The following is an 18,007-nucleotide window of genomic DNA, read 5'->3' as shown; positions in this document are numbered from 1 at the left end:
TAGTTCCACAGGTAATTGTACCTTTTTTTCAGCAGGATTGCCCTTGAACTTCTACATTTTGTGTTACTGCATCCATTCCTTCCTGGGTTATCCTCATCGACATCCACATTAGTCCTTCTTGCATTTCTACTTGGGGCATGGAGATAAAGCCTTCTTACCAGGCAAGAATATCTCCAGGAAAATCACCTGCAAGTTGGATAACATTTAGCTGCGGCCCCCTGCAGGTAAGAGCGGAGGGGCGGGGAGCGGTTAGGGGGATTTCAAAAGACGACGACGAGGGGAAATTCATTATTTATTTAATTTCCCCTCCCAGTTGTCTGTCGATGCCCTACCACTCTTACCTGCACGGGCCACGGCTGCTAACATTTTTCACCGCCCCGGATGCCAGAAAAACATGGATATACTGGACACCATAAATCCAGGTTCCACATATTATTCTCCATTTTTGGACTTAAAATAGTCATGGCCGATAAAAGGAATATTGATACTGTCCAGAATCAGTAACACATCAGTTACCATCTTGTTTTGTAGGCCATTTAGAAACGGGGGCCCTGAAGTTACTCTAGGTGAGTGAAACCTTTATTTGAGTAAGCATACCATCCAGCCAACGCATAGGTAAACTGGAGCCATTTTGACACCAACTGGACCTAGAAAGGTCTCTAGCTAAGGATTTATATTCCTTTCAAAATGCTTCATTTTTCAGGCAATTGTTATTGCAAGGATAGAGATTCTGCACTTTGCTATTAGTGACAAGGAACATAGGGAAGAAAGGAATCCCAAATGGACAATTAACCTTCTCACAATTTGTGGCATTCACAGAACACATTCCACATTGTTAGCTCTTTTCTGGTAAATTGATTTGGTCGATCTTTTCTAGCAGTCTTGATTAGTTTTGGTTCGAACTTCTTTCTTCTTACTGCATTTATATATGTGAATAGCGTTTAGTAACTTTGGGGACTGTTAGCTTCGAAACCTATCCTTCTTCAGGAGCTTAGGCCCCTGCTTTCTTCTTAAACAGGACGTAGGCATCCCAGTGTCCTTTCAAGACTCACTATTTCCTGAAGCGGTTGCTCAGCACATGCAGGGAGGTCATCACACCCTTTCTATATATTGTCTCAATCCGCTTCTTTTCACAAGGTAAGGATGCTCTCAGTGGCCTCACCTAACAGATGGATCCATGTGACAATTTCTTTTGCCGAAAGAAAGTCAGAAACTCCCTCGCATTCCAGGATGTGTGTATGAATTTGTATGGGTAAATGCTTATATGGTGATACAAAGTTGAGGGGAAACCCACAGAATCAGAAAAAGGGACATATATTTCTGTGTGTACTTTCAGCATTAGGTTAGGTTAATTAAATGTGCCTCTAGAATGGGGCTTTACCACAATCTGTGAGCTCTGTGATGAGGAAATCTGGATTTGTTCTAATGAATAATACTAGTTGGTAATCAGGACAGCTACAATTTAAACTGACCAAAGTTTAAAGTAACTCATGGAGTTTATACTACCTCCTGCTCTACATCAGGGTGCTATGTAGGGATTGTCATCAAAATGTAAAGATAACACCACAGTTCCCTTGTGCTGCACTACAGCTCCTGGCGGACTCTAAACGACGTTATGCCAAGTAATCATACATAGGTATAACTTGAGAGTTTCAGTCAATTTCATATTATCCAGCCCAAGAGTCAAGTAAATATCCCACATTGAGACCCTGGTAGATCTTAGTGACAGGGCATTAAATACAACTCAAAAAGGGTTTAACAGTTACCTTAATACAAAGTATAAAGTACACGTTCATCTCTTATTGCTTGAGTAAAATTCCAATTTAGAAAATGGGTATAATCTACCAACATATGCAGTCTGGCTATATTATATTGTAAGTGATACCAATGTATCTTAGGAAAGAAAAGGAAAGAAATATGTAAACTGTAGGTAAAGCAACGGGTTAAAGTCTAACAGTTCATTCCTGTTTCCAAGCATATTTTCTAAGAGTAAGTGAAAGGAGCCGAGTGAGAGCTCATTATATTAAGCTTAGGCATGCGTACAACTTGCTGTATTTTTTCTATTTCTACTGTGCCCTGCTTGAATAAGTATGCAAAGTGAATATGCGGATGTGTGAAGACCCAACTACAAAGCTTAGTTACAAAACGTAGCTAAATATTATATTGTGGTTAATGCTGTAGGCTTTGAAAATGAAGCTTAAATATATGGCTGGTTCTTACTGTCCCATTGTCGCTGTTTCTCATGGGGAGAATGGAGAAAACAAAAGCTTTAAAAACTCGCCTGAGATCATTACCCTTCATGGGAAGATTGCTGGGGTGGACCCTGATCATTTAAAATTTACGATAAGTTTAATAAACAAATATCATCATCTTATATAATATAATAACCTTATAAATGTAAAATGTGCATGCAGTCAACTGCATAATATACAAGCAAGATCTATAATAATTGTCATTTTCTTTGGCAGGCCAGAAACCAGCTGGACATGCAATATTTACAAATTAAGATCAGTTCTATGTTGCTGAACCATGGATTATATTAAAAATTAATTTCATCTTTTTCGGATTCAGGCGATACAGGTCTTGAGACGCTGAAAATATCCTGGCATGGTATTTGAGGTGGTATGTGAGATACCGGCGAAGAAGGGAGAGATGATTTATTTTCAGAAAGTATTTTTAAAATCTCTCCCACTTGCTTTTCCAGAACGGTCATTCTGCTGCTTAGGGACTGGATGTCCTCTTTCAGTTCCTTTTTGACCTCCTGTAGGGTGTTTTGTAAGGCCTGCTCAGGGATTGGGTAGAAGGGACGTTTTCCATCTAGTTGCAAGGTACTGTGTTCCATGGGGCTGCGAGCGTCGCCAACTTTGTCCAAAAGAAGGTCACTTTTTGTTATTCCATGGTCACAAGAGTCTGTTTTTCTTAAAGGGATTTTGGTTGCACTGGTCTCTGAGTCATTGGTTTTAGGGTCATCGGAGAGCAAACCCATTGACTCCGCCTTTGTGACATTATTCCAGTCTTCCTTTTTCTCATCCGGGGGTGCCATGTTGTTCTTCAGTCTAAGCCACCCTTTCCCATTTCCATTTTTCATGCGCATAGGACTGTTCACTTTGACACAATTTGGCTCACTATTGCTATTGGGTTTCAGCTCTATTGCGTCTCTGTTGTTCTGTTTAAATGATTCGGTGGCTCTGACGTAAGAGTGGGAAGTATGGATGGGTGTGATCTGGGACACTGTCAACACGCTTGTCCCAGTAATCGGAGCTCCATTGTAAAAGGAACGATTCTCAACTTGCAGCTGGTGGTTTCTTTCCAAGTCACCCTGATTCCGTAGTTCCTTTTGCTGCTTAAATTTCTGGAAGAGCTTTCTTACTGGGTGATCCACTGGGATAGTCAGAGTTACTTCATTCTTTTGACGCAGTCGCTCTTCCTCCTCCTTTTTCACATCACAGATTTTGCGGAAAATTATCTGGGGACAAGAAAGCAGACGTTTTCATTTGATGACAAATAATGACAGTTTCTAAATTACTTTCATGGAATGTTGATTACTTCACTCTCAATAACACACTAATCGTTTATTTTACTTATCAACATAATGAAATTAAAATGATTACCATTTCATATTAACACAAAGGAAATCCCTTTAGTGTGATCAGATTCCTGAAAACATTGTGCAACAAAGTTCCACTAGGTGCACAAAAATCAATTTGCAAGAAAACGATCCTAATCCTGAATAACACTTTTACTCATAGTCTTGGATGAACACTCACCCTGCTCTGAATGGGGTGTCATTTACGGATTTTCCAAGGTAGATCCATCTTTAAGGCATGGCTGACCAAGGCAAAGAAAATTAACAATGCACCAAATGCATAAGCAGAACAGTCCCGCACATTGGGCCAGGTATTTTGTGTTTTGCTCTAACAAATTCCTGCTTTCTAAGTTGTTTGAGGAAAAAAAATTAAAAATTGGAGAGAGCCAAAAGAAATCCAAACATAAGATGCCCTCTTAGCATTCAGCTGTGCCTAAAGGGCATCTGCCTCACCAGTGGATGCATATCAGTCACTGAGATCTACCCAGGCATGTAGGGATGTCTAAATATGGTGGCCAGCAGAGGCAGAGGACAAAGCCCATGCTGACCTGGCAGGTTGTAAGGTCAAATGTTTCGGTTCAAATTTTCCATCTTTTTGGGCCATTTAGAGTTTGCCGTGAGGGGAGTCCCACTGAACTAGTCGTGGTCCCACCATGCAAGCTTTCAGTTCCACTACCAAAATTACAGGTTGGGGAACAACTGGCTTCCAATGGCAGAGCGTCAGCTTACTCCAACGTTGGAAACCCTTCACCAGGCAGCCCATCAGTCACATGTTCTAGTGGCAGTAGTCCTGCCATGATTAAGATGAGCCTACCATCACCCAGTTTCCCTGCCAGGGTTTGCCATCCATTACCATGCAGACCAGGGAAGACAAAACAACAAATACCTCCCACAAGCAGGGAGACACCTCTATACACATCAGAGACATAGATTTTTTCCCAAAAAAAACTGCGAATTTTGTAGTTTGTAAAAAACAAAAAATTGTATAGCAGTCCAAAAATATGCATGGCCCTCACTTAGAACTCATTTGTAACTACAGTAAACCTGCCTCACCAGAAGATGCACTCTAGGCACTGACATCCATACCAGGCAGGTCGGAATCTGTTACCATGGTGCTCAGCACTCTGCCAGGGGTGCAGAGGGCAAGGAGCCGATTACAAGTACGGCGGTCATTGACCTCCGTACTCACAATGGCACAGCAGTGGGGGTCCTGTGACCGCCGCATTACTAGGTGAGTTTTAGGAACGGCCACTGCTGTGCAGACTGGCCAGGGAACTGCCATTCCCTGGCTGTGGCGCAGAGCAGAGGGCGTATATAATATGCAATGCTGGACTGCCATGGTTCGCCACGCATATTATGAGTTTCGCCTCCGCCAGCCTTTTCATGGTGTGCTCACCACCATGAAAAGGCTGGTGTAGGGGAAACAAAGAGGGCCATACAGACCCCCATGCCCTCCTACAATTGGGGTGCATTCAGGGGGGCACAACATGTGACACTTGTTTGCATGCACCCCAAATTCTCAGGCGGCAGGTACTTCCCAGCCCATGCTTTTCTGGAATTTCTTTTGCGTTTCATTGCAGTGCCCATTTTCAGTGCACCGCTGTGGGGACAGAAAAAGAAAGGTCCAAAAAAGCCCTCCAGAAATTAGTTGTACATGCAATCTGGTGGGTGGTCCCCGCACAGCTCAGCACCGCCAAAGTCATAATCGACCCCATAGTCACCAATGACATGGTGAACTTGTAGGCAAACCGCCAGGGTCTAAATTACAATGTTGCTGGATCATTTAAAATTTCGAGAGGAGGGTGTACCACCATAAACTAACATCTGTTGCCTTATTTAAAGGTGGAGAAACCACTGGTATTCTGATAGCTCAGCCCTCAGAAACATTGGTCGTCCACTCCCAAGATTTCTGGGTCCCCTTGGGGGAAGCCACACTATTTAGAGCATCGCTGTGGTTACTGATTTTCTCTGAGCATGTATGCTATCATGTGTGCTGTAGGCAGGGCAACTGGAATTAGGCAATTCTACGGCTGCAGCGATGTTTGCATCATTTTAAATTTGTCGCATTTGCCACATAATCCATCATCTGATGCATAATCTGCAAATTTTAACAAAAGTCTTTGGGGGCATATTTACAAGCCCCTATTGCCACCACAACGTCACTCTCCTCGACGTTGCGGTGTTGATAGGGGCTTCGCCTTGTTTACATGGCAGCGTTAAGCCACTACTTATCGTGAAAGGGGGGAGCAATGGGTGTTGCTGTGAGCGTTCCACCGCAACACCCATTGATTTTGACGCTGCCCCATATGTACAAGGGTGGTGTAAATATGGGGCAGCGCCAAAATAAGACCAGGGAAAACTTGGTCTTAACAGGGTGCAACGAGGAGAAATGTTTAATTTCTCCTTGTTTTTGCTGTTTCCATGTGTTGGGCAGCATATATTGAAACAGCAAAACGCCAATGATTGTTTATGTGCTGGAAGGTGTCCCTTCCTCCACATAAACAATAAATTAAAAAAATTACATGGAAGTTAAAAAACGTAATTTAAGGAATGTTTATGTGCAAAGCTGTATTCAAGTGCCACCAAATGGAACTAGGTCTGCAGTGAGAATACTCATTCTCTCAGTGGTGGCCTGGCCATTAGTGTCAAAACCAGAATTCTGATCATGTTGGACTGAGGATACACTAAGAAAAAGTCACCCTTCTATTAGCATCTTCAATGATTTTTCAGTTGTCATGATCAGAAAGCTTTTATAATGTCCCGGGGATTTGGAATTATTCTGGGTTGAAATGAGTCATTCAATTATACTAAAAGTGGATTAACTGAATTGTGTTTTTCTTCACTTATTTGCGCATAAATCTTTCACTGATAATGCAGCTCAAAGAGTTATGCTTTGAAATAATCATAAAAAGACCCTAGAGGGCAACTCTTTTTAAAACCCGGTGCCTGCATTACTACTGCCCCATCATCCCAGAATTTCTGCAATTTCCTAGCTTAACTTTTTACAAATAAAATAAATGTCAGATATAGGAGCTTTTGTGTAAGCCCAGAACCCCCAGATACGGCAATGGATCTGAGTTGACCTCATCCTGTTGCCGTAGCTATTCTGGAGAGATGTGAACCCTGTTCAGTGGAACAGGTTCAGCTCAAAATCAGGCTCCCCGCTAGACCTCTGCCCACCTCAAATAATGTCCAGTCTAGCTGGCTATCTGGCTCCTTTGGTAAAATCATTGTTTGATCTTTCATTAACTTCTGTCAAACTGCCATCAGATTGGAAGTGTGGACAAGTATCTCCACTTCTCATAATGGTCTCTGCCAATCCCGAAGATCTTGCTAACTATAGTCCCACTTCGCTACTACCCTTGCTCACTAAAATTCTGCAGGGGCCACATTAACAAACAGCTCCTATCCTACCTAGAAAAACATCGAATGTTAGACCCTTACCAATCTGGAAAAAGAGCACAGTACAGAGAGAGCATTGGTGGCAGTCACTGACATTATCTGACTCTCTCTTGATGTTGGAACCTCATTCATGTTGGTTCTCTTGGACCTGTCTGCACATTTGAAACTGTCTCATCCGCAGACTATATGAAGTACATATCCATGGTAGGGCACACTTCTGGCTCAGGAACTTCCTTGACAACCGTACCCACCAGGTTGGTTTAGGCCCGTTTTAATCAATAAAAATACTTTCTGACAAGGGAGTTCCTCAAGGCTCGTGCCTGACCTCAACTTTATTTAACATCTTTGTTGCACCTCTGGCAGACGTTGTGAGATCCTGAGGTACAGAGATCGTGTCATACGCAGATGACACTCAACTTCTCATCAGTTTTGGTCCTCACCCAGATATGGGGAAACAAAAATGTGTGCAATACATGAGGGATATCATTGACTGAATGATCAATAACTGTCTCCAACTAAATAGCGAGAATCCGAGATTGCGCTGTTTGGCAAAGCGCACGAGCTTTGGTCAGCTGACTGGAGGCCCTCGGATCTTGGACCAGCCCTCACTCATAAGTAAGTGGTGAGAAATGCAGGAGTGAAACTTGACGGGACACTGTCTTTGAGAGACCTGGTAAATGCCACATGTGGCACCTGTTATGCCACAATGAGGCTGTTGAAAAAAGAATTTCCCTGATTACCTTCCACCTATAGAAAAACCCTGGTCCAGGCACTTATAACTACTCGCCTGGACTATGGAAATGCATTGTTGGTTGCAGCAAATGACATTTTTCTGGCTAAACTACAAGTCATTCAGAACGCTGCTGCCCGTTTGATCTGTAACTTACCTGTGCGGTCATCTCCTGCTCCCATACTAAAAAACGTACATTGGCTGCCCCACAAAATGGGCAATTTTTAAGCTCTGTTGCTTGACGCACAAGGTCCTGTATCAGTCTCAGCCCGTGTACCTCTATTCAAAACTGAGTTACTATTTGCCAACTAGACAGTTAAGATCTTCTAATAAATCCTTTCTGCAGATTCCATGTATCCGTACTGCCAGATCTGGCAGTAGAGCTTTCTCATATCTGGCTACTCATCATTGGAACAATCTTTCTCTCTGTATCCACATTTGCCCCAATTTCATGAATTTTAAAAAGATGCTCAAAACATGGTTGTTCTAGATAGTCTTTCCTATGCCTGCTTAGCGCAGCACCGAGATACTCCTTCGAGAGTGAGTTATGCACATTATCAAGTACCTATAACTTGACATAATATAATTTATTGTGCTCTGGATATCTAATGCTGTACAGGATTTCCCTACCACTTAAGCACTCAGCTAACTTCTGACAATTTGTGTATGAATAATAATAATAGAGATTGCCATTACACACTTCTTGAATGAGATTACATATTTTGTTATTCTATGGTCTTTAAGTGGAGAAAAATTGAGTGTGCTTTTATCCATAAATACTGATTGATTGACTACACTTCAAATACCATTTGGAGCAGTTTAGCATAAATACTTGCCAGCTGAAGCATTTTTTTGACAATAATGATGTACCCAGCGTTACCTCTGGATTAGAAAGTAGCAGATACATATAATTTAGGATATTTGTGTTTCACATCCCCACTTCCATTTTAGGTCATACGTTGGACCTGGTCTTTTTCAACTCTGCAGTGATGACAGTCGAGAATCCTATCCCTGTTTTTGGTCTGATTATTACATAATTCCATTTTAGTTTCCACTGACTAGTTCCATTCCCACTTGTAAGGAAGGTGTGCAGTGTAAAACGTGGAAAAGGGCGAAGGTCACTGCGAAGACCTTCACTGTTGCACTCGCGATTAATGAATCTGCTATAAGCAAGGGTATTGACTCTGCTAATAAGCATCTAGAAGACTTGATAACTGGGGCACTTGGCAGAATTGCGCCAATGACATATAATCTTGCGACTTGCTCTAAGTAATCTGAAGAATGGTTCAACAAGGAACTTTTGCTACTTAAGAAGTTGTGTAAATGCCTGGAGTGTGTATGGCGACAGCAAAGCCAATTACAATCTGGCTCTTTGGAAATATGATGCAAATATGTATCACGAGCAGTCAATTTTATGCAAAGAAGATTAAGTCATCCTATACCTCGAGAGAACTTTTCTCAAGTGTTAAATCTCTGTCATCTTTGGAGCGTGCATCAGCACACATCACTTCGTCTCTTGAGAGCTGTAATGCAATTGCCCACTTTTTTTGTGACTAGTTTCCCAAATCTAGGACTCCTTTCCCGAGGCATCTAGGGACACTCTGTGTCAGGAGGCCTAGGTCAAAGTTCTAGACTCTAGCGATGGCCTTTTTAGTTTCACCGCTCCCTCCTTAGATGAGATTTGGACGCGTTTAACCACAGTAAAATCTGGGTCTCCAGCTGACCCGGTTCCACCCAGGATTTTTGTTCATGCAATGGAGGCTATCTTGACAAGCCTGGGCAACTTGGAGATCTCATTTGCTATGGGTCAATTACCTACAAGATTGAAGGATGTCATTGTCGTGCCTCTCTTAAAAAAAACATCAGTAGAACCGGCTCTACCTGAAAACTTTAGGCCAATTTCGTCGCTCCTTTTCATCTCGAAAGTCACTGAAAAGCATGTCATGCTCAATTGACAAGCTTCATAGAGACCAACAATCTGTTCCATGAGACTCAATCGGAATTCCGAGCTCAGTATATCACAGATCCTTTCCCTATTGTTAGCTTCTGAGTCTCTTAGACTCTTTGCTCTGACATAGTTTCCCACTGCCTTTTGTTATAACTCATATGGAATAGAGGTGTCGGGGCACAGCTTTAACGTGGCTGCCATTTTTCTTCTAAAACCACACCTTTCAGGTAGCTAAAAGACCTTTTCTCCATGACTATGGAAGTGCCTTCCCAGTGTGTTCTTGTGGTTTGAGAGTCTACCATTTTTTGCAGTATTACCCTTTTACCTGTGTTTGGTACTCTTTTGTAACCTGCAAACGTCACTTTTCTCTGTAACACACTGTTTGCTACCTCTTACATTTTATTTGCTTTTGATACTTGCACAAGTGTCACCATTGCCTATGTAACGTTTGTTCTTGTGTTTGAGTGTCCTCGATTTATTGCAGTATTGTACCTCTACTTGTACTTTGTACACTTTTGTAACCTGCACACATGTCACTTTTTCCTCCTGTAATGCACCGTTTGCTACCTCTTGTATTTTGTTTGCTCACGATTGTCACTTTTGCCTCATGTAATGTAACGTTTGCTTTTGTAATTTGTTCACTTGTAATGTTCTCATGTATCAGTTCTGTTCCAATTGTGAAGCGCTCTGACACCTTCAGTAAAGTCTGCGCTATATAAAAACGCATAAATAAATAAGTGTTGTTTCTGCCTCGGGGCGTGTCCCAGGGCTCTGCTCTGAGCCCCACTCTTTTCAATCTGTACATGCTCCCCCTGGTAGATGTCATTGAGTGACACAATGTTACCATTGTATCTTATGCTGTTGACATGCAGCTTATTGTCACTCTTTACCGGGATGAGGGAGGTGCTACAATTCAGTTTAGATCCTGCCTTGTGAAACTTGCAGACTGGAAGAACAGGAGCCACCTCAAGTGCAATGCTAACAAAACAGAGGTTCTTATTGTTGCCAAACTACCCTTTGTTTGGACCTCCTGGTGGCCGGATGCATTAGGTCCCATGCCAGCCCCCAAGCCAAAAGTGAAGAACCTAGGGACTTGGTTAGAGGCTAACCTAACATTTGACAGCCAAAATGCCTGTGCGGCTGAGAAATGTTTCAGCGCTCTCAAAACTCAGGCAATGATCACTCGTGGCTTTGTCCCCATAGCTACCAAGAAAACAATAGTCCAGGCCCTTGTCTGGTCTAGACTGGACTATTGTAATATACTCTATATTGGAGCCACACAGGGTAGATTACTAAATTTTTAAAGAGTGCAAAATGCAGCAGCATGTTTACTGCTACATCATCTGAGACATGCACCGTTTAGCACAGCCCTTGCACATTACTTTGGCTGCCGTTAAGCAAAATAATATCTTTTACAGCCATGTGCTTATACCACAAAATATTTATCCTCTGGTGAACCCTTATCAGCCCAGTTGAAGTCTAGATCAACAAGTGCTGCACTTGCTGTGGCCCCCTTTAGGAAACAACTCGTCTGGGCGGTTGGTCTTGTGGCTTTCGAGCTTCGAAGTTGTGGAATACCCTACCCTTCATCTAAGACAAGAACCTTCAGAAACAACCTTCCGGAAGAAACTCAAAATGTGGTTGTTTAAGCTGACCTAATCTGTACTGTTAGAGGCTGCTGCCTGGCTAGTTCTACGCGGGTTTTTAAGTTAGGTTGTTCTTTTTCTGTTAGTTAGATATTGTAGGGCAATTTTAGCGCAGTCCCGCTCCATCGGGATTGCCAAAGCTCTTTATAAAATCTATTATTATTATATTTTTAGGTATTGTACCCTATCGGAGATTTCTCTGCTCTTTGAACAGACAATCTAGTATGTTTGAGTCTTAGAAATCAAAGACTAATGCCTGTGAAATGTCTTGGGAAATGCCGGAGTCTGTTCCTGTAGCTAGATGTAAATCAAGCAGTATCTTAAATTCCAGAGGTTCATAAAGAAGTCTTCAGTGAATGTTAACCTCTCACACATATCTGTCAAGCTGAAAATTGTTGCACTTGTAACTCTATGTTTACTGCTGCCAATTTACAGATTACTTTAATCCACAATTACGATCTTGTTTTGACTCATTGCAATCTTGCAGGTACAGTTTGTTATTTATTAGGACATTGATTCAATTATTTGTTCCATGAGTTTTTTTCATGTACTCTTTCCATTATATAGGCAGCGTTCCCTCCCTGGCTGAAGGCACCGAGGCTTGAGGCTCACTGCTCCTTTGTGCCCCACTTCGGGGCTCACCATCCCCCTGGTCAACACCATGCTGCCCAGAATGAGGGTGTGCGGCACCAGCCTCATCACCCGGGTGATCATCCCGCAGCTGCAGGAGGGCTTGATGATGAAGGCGCTGTTGGGTCCCACGCCGGAGAAAGCCAAGGAGCTGGAATATTCATTCATATATACATAGGTGCAGCATTATAACCCGATGTAACCATATTTCATTTGGTTGATAAACCTATGTGTCTTAAAGCAGATGCAGATTGAAAAAAATACACACACTGACACTATCTTTGTTATCCCTATAAAGGCATATGTATCCTAATATAGACATAGTTGTCTTAATATTTGCTTAGCTCTAGAGGAAGTGTAAATGCAGGATTTGCCTCCATCCCCATGACTTACCAGATAGTGGGTTGTAAAGTGATGTAGACAAGGTTCCCCATTAAAATTCTAAGAGGGTCTCATTCGGAAGAAGCTGCTGATTACTTTTTCTTCCTGAGCACTGCAGGTTAGGGAGATGGGAAGTGTAAAAGGTGGGGTTGCAGCTTCTATTGATCAGGTGAGGACATTTCTAAGCCCGGCTGAACGACAGCCAGAAGCAGCATTTCACACTTCATTGTGCCTGGGCTGCAGGCAGTGCTTAATTTGTAAAATATGAAGTCCAGGTGCTCAAATGTTTGTCAGAGGCCACACCCACTTTCCCCAGCTCCACCCACTTGCTCCACTGGCTCCACCCACATTATCAACTGGCACTGCTGAAAGTCAGATGTAATACCCGATCTGAATTTCCGCAAGGGAGCCTTCTGACTCTGAAGCAAATAAGTGAACAACGTTTGTGCCTAAACAATTATCTAGACAATAGTGTTATATTATATGACTGGTTTAAATATTAGGACTAAAAAACGTGATATCTTGTTTATATAGTGCTTGCTAGCTGTGTTTTTTGTCACTTTAAAGCACTGTAAATACTAGGTGCTAATATTCAGTGGATCTACTTCAGAAGGATGAATGACAACGTGTGAAGCTGGCAGATTACACACACACATATATACACCCCATTTGAGAGCTAGAGCATATCTCAGTGAGCTATCTTCCCACGGAAAGGGTGTTCAATCACAGTTTAGGTGTGTCATTTATGCTTGACTTGTTATATACAGTATCACACCATGACATACTTTCCCTGAACGTGATGCTGTAGGAAAGGGAGGAGTTGGAAGAGGTGTTCGTTTAGAAAGAAAAAGAAGCAGTCTCAGGGGCAATTGTGTAGACAGTAGGAGTTTCTCACAATAAATTGACACTTGAAACTATGTTAACTTGGGTCATGTTGTATGGTCTTCTTTCAATGTGGTGAGGTTTTCTTCTGGGAGCTGGATCTACCTCCTTGTTTTGAGATTTAATATGAGTGCAAGTTGTCAGGGTTGTCAAAATACAATACTCAGCTTCATGACACAGGCGCATGTTACACTCGGGAAACACAGCTAACAAGGTCCTCTGCTTTAACCCAGGCAACACAAATATCTACCAAACAAATATCAGCACCAAAAATATCTACTAAAATAACCTCAATCTGCTCTTACAATGTCTACATACCGGTTTGGTTGATTTTGCTTGATATGCTTTATTTCGATACATAAAAATATCTTAAAAGCAGTACATACAATAAATATTTAAAAAAGGTATTCAGCAAATGTACATGATAATACATCTAAAGAGATAAAAAGGGCAATAAAACATTTGGATATGTACAGTTAAAAAAGAATTAAATTGGTATCTACATTTAAAAAAGAATTAAATTGATACAGAAAGCCTATTTGATCGGATCAACCAAGACCATTTTAAAACTTTTGAGATGCCACAAACTACAAGGGGGGAAGTGTCTGTTAGTAGAATGCGTAGGGTCACTGAATATTAACGGGTGCCAAACGATCTGCACACAGGTTTGAGCAAACGCTTTCTTGGGTTACAATAGTCTGGACATTCAAAAAGGATGTGGGCAACCGTCTCCACCCTCGAAGAACATAGGGCACAATAGGGGGAGTGGTGGGAGGTCAATTTCCATACCTTAAAAATTACCATTTTACCTTTTTCATTAACAATTTAGATATTCCCATTAAAAAAAGCACTTCCAGTAATGCTAACATTATGAATCAGGTTAATTTACTATTCCATTTCCATATCTCAGCACAAAAGAAGTGCTTGGTGATGTCTTGGTGGGTAGTAATGAAGGGCAGGTCACGCGGAGATTCAGATGGATTACATGGAAGACTAATCAAGCTGTGGATGTGGTGGACGGGGTAGGTTCTGTGGTAGTTCGGGGATTAGCATACGTTAAGCTGCAGTTGGTATGTAACTGTTACCACAGATTTTTTAGCACGCAGTACCGTTACCACGGATCCATTACCACGCAGGATCCATTACCACGGATACCTTTACCACGCATTATTCTACAACGCAGGTACTATTACAACGCATACCATTACATCGTAAGTTTAGGTACGTTTATAGGTAAGTATTGGGGTACAGGGGTATTTTTAGGTTTTAGGGCTGGGTTTGGGTTTTGGGGTACAGGGGGATTTTTAGGTATTAGGGCTGGATATGGGTTTTCGGGTACAGGGGTATTTTTAGGTTTTAGGGCTGGGTTAGCGTTTTGGGGTACAGGGGTATTTTTAAGTTTTAGGGCTGGGTTTGGGTTTTGGGGTACAGGGGTATTTTTAGGTTTTAGGGCTGGGTATGGGTTTTGGGGTACAGGGGTTTTTTTAGGTTTTAGGGCTGGGTTTGGGTTTTGGGGTACAGGGGTATTTTTAGGTTTTAGGGCTGGGTTTGGGTTTTGGGGTACAGGGGTATTTTTAGGTTTTAGGGCTGGGTTTGGGTTTTGGGGTACAGGGGTATTTTTAGGTTTTAGGGCTGGGTTTGGGTTTTGGGGTACAGGGGTATTTTTAGGTTTTAGGGCTGGGTATGGGTTTTGGGGTACAGGGGTATTTTTAGGTTTTAGGGCTGGGTTTGGGTTTTGGGGTACAGGAGTATTTTTAGGTTTTAGGGCTGGGTTTGGGTTTTGGGGTACAGGGGTATTTTTAGGTTTTAGGGCTGGGTTTGGGTTTTGGGGTACATGGGTATTTTTAGGTTTTAGGGCTGGGTTTGGGTTTTGGGGTACAGGGGTATTTTTAGGTTTTAGGGCTGGGTATGTGTTTTGGGGTACAGGGGTATTTTTAGGTTTTAGGGCTGGGTTTGGGTTTTGGGGTACAGGGGTATTTTTAGGTTTTAGGGCTGGGTTTGGGTTTTGGGGTACAGGGGTATTTTTAGGTTTTAGGGCTGGGTTTGGGTTTTGGGGTACAGGGGTATTTTTAATATATATTTAAAAAAAATACAATTAAAAATAATTTCATTAATATAATTATTTAATGATTAAATAATGAATAATTAAATTAAATATTAAAAAAATTATTTAAAATATAATAATGAATACTTACATTAAATATTATCTAAATAATTTTAAATAAAATATATATACTTACCTATACTTACGTTGTAATGGTATGCGTTGTAATAGTATGTGCGTTGTAGTGTATTGCGTTGTAAGGGTATCCGTTGTAACATGACCTGCGTTGTAAAAAATCCGTGGTAATGGTATGCGTGCTAAAAGTACGCGTGGTAACGTCATATATCTGCTGCAGTTACAAACATTTGATTTTGGCTGGAGATGCCTTCTCTCTCTAACCGCCCCGGGATTGTTGTCTTTCGAGAAAAAGTTGGGGAACTGTTTGTCTAAAATTTTAAAGGTATGGGCAAATCGTGCCCCTCAGATCCCCCAATTCGACCATTGCCCTACCCTGGTGGGCTATTTGGCGCTGGGGACAAGATATATTTTATTAGATTTTGACTTTCAAGTGCCTTGAGCGCCACCATCGGTGGCGAATTACATGCCTCTCTATCCTTTCTGTCTCTGCTTTTCCACCACCCAGTCTCCTGGACGTGTAGGCACTGATCAGCTTACTCTTTCATTTTCCTGTTATGAGTGGCGTCAGTGACACAAAGTTTGTCAGTTCTAACTGACCTATCTGCTGTCCATTGAGGTAGTTTTGTTCTGATGGCTCTCCCAAACAACAAGGTAGCTGGCTTTCACCCATTGTAGAGTGAGGAGTTGATCATTGGGCCCAGAGGGACTGACACATAGGAACTGCGTTACTTACCTGTAACAGCAGTTATCCAGTATTGGTGTCTTTCATAGATTCACATGCCTGAATCATTCCCCGTCGTCGAGACGGGAGCCTCCGGTACATAAAAAAGTAATGTCCTATAGACATACATAGAGAAAATAGGCCTAAGAGCCTCCCCTTAGTCGCCTATCCTTGTCCTTATGTAAAAAGGACCAAACTCTCAGAGTCAGCCAATGAGCTCCGACCTCCCTCTAGAACCTTCCTGGGAGGAGCCTCAGTCCCTCAGATTTTCGAACGCACCCAGCTAGGTTGGCGAAATATTGTCAGAGAGGGATGTGAGTCCTTCCAGGGGAGTTGGGAGGGTTGCATGTGAATCTATGAAAGACACCAATACTGGATAACTGCTGTTACAGGTAAGTAACGCAGTTCTTATCCAGTATTTGGGGTGTCTTTCATAGATTCACATGCCTGAATCAGAGTAGCTAGCAATCAGATATGCACATGCGTGATGTAAAATCGCTCTGTAAACATGTTAGACAATGCATATATTATCATATAACATGGGGACAGCATAGCTGGAACATCACAAGAGCAAAGAATGTGCATACCTGGATGGCGGGATGTAGGAAGGCTCACCTCACTGAAAGAGATTGCGAAGCACCGCCTGACCCACTGCCGCATCCTTCTGAAGTTCGATATCCAGGCAGTAGTGTCTGGAGAACGTATGCGGTGACTTCTAGGTCGCCGCTCTGCATATGTCCAAGATTGGCACTCCAGCGAACAGCGCTGCTGACGTGGACATCGCCCTGGTGGAATGAGCAGTAACATGATCAGTCAAAGGCCGTCCGGCCTTGTCGTGGCAGAATGCAATAGCCGAGGAGATCCATCTCGAGATGCTTTGCTTCGTAAGAGGCAGGCCCATTCTTGGACTGCTGTATCCCACGAACAGTTGTGAAGACTTTCGGAGAGTCTTAGTTTTATCCAGATAGAACTTTAGGCATCCCTTGAGATCCAAAGAATGTAGCGCCCTTTCTGCTGTCGTGGAAGGGTTCGCAAAGAAGGACCGAAGAACAATCGGTTCATTGAGATGAAAGTCCGAAGGCACTTTTGGTATGAATTTAGGGTTCGGTCTCAGCACCACCCTGTCCTGTCTGAACTGCAGATATGGTTCTTGAATGGACAAAGCCTGTAGCTCGCTCACCCTCCTGGCTGATGTTAAAGCGAGCAAGAGTGCCGTTTTCCAGGAGATGTATTTGATAGATGCTCGATGAATGGGTTCAAACGGATGTCTCATGAGTTGATTGAGCACCAGATTCAGTTGCCATGTCGGAGGGACTTTCCGAGGCCTCGGAAAGGATCTGTAGAGCCCCTTCAGGAATTGCTTGACTAGTCTACTTGACCACAGAGAAGGCCCTGTGAAAGTTCTGGTGAACCTAGAGATAGCTGCTAGGTGAACCTTAATGGATGCATGTGCCAGTCCTGACTGTGCCAAATGTAGGAGGTATGGTAATATCTGTTCAGGGGTGACAGCGAGCGGTCGTAGGCCCTGGCCTGAACACCAAATGCAGAACATTTTCCACTTGAGAGAGTAGGTTTTGTTTGTACTGTCCGCTTTCGCTTTTGCTAGGACATCTCTGCAGTCCTGTGGGATGTTTAGGTTACAGAATTCTCTGTGCTCAGGAGCCAGGCTGATAACTTGAGCGAGAGGAGGTTCGGGTGCTGCACCTGCCCGTTGGACATCGTTATGAGGTTCGGGTGCTGCCTCAGACGAATCGGTGACCTGATGGAAAGTCGAAGCAGATCCGAGAACCAGTGCTGCCTCGGCCAGGACGGGGCAATCAGGATCAATCAATCAATCAATCAATCAATCAAAGACATTTATAGAGCGCACTACCTACCCGTAGGGTCTTGAGGCGCTTG

General features: G+C 42.7%; 1 protein-coding gene across 1 annotated transcript in view; it reads right to left on the bottom strand.

Moving 5' to 3' along the window:
• Positions 1-472: 472 nt before the first annotated feature.
• The window catches only part of KCNH5 (potassium voltage-gated channel subfamily H member 5), an 815,449-nt gene continuing 797,914 nt past the window's right edge, over positions 473-18,007 (bottom strand). Inside the window, exon 12 of the mRNA XM_086937941.1 lies at positions 473-3,466. Coding sequence (XP_086794067.1) covers positions 2,540-3,466 — 927 coding nt within the window. The 3' untranslated portion in view covers positions 473-2,539. The remainder of the gene's footprint in view (positions 3,467-18,007) is intronic.

This window comes from Lissotriton vulgaris, chromosome 9 (assembly GCF_964263255.1).
Source record: "Lissotriton vulgaris chromosome 9, aLisVul1.2, whole genome shotgun sequence".
Classification (NCBI taxonomy): domain Eukaryota; kingdom Metazoa; phylum Chordata; class Amphibia; order Caudata; family Salamandridae; genus Lissotriton; species Lissotriton vulgaris.
Note: the sequence above shows the minus strand (reverse complement) of the source record. Positions and strands in the feature narration are given on the sequence as shown.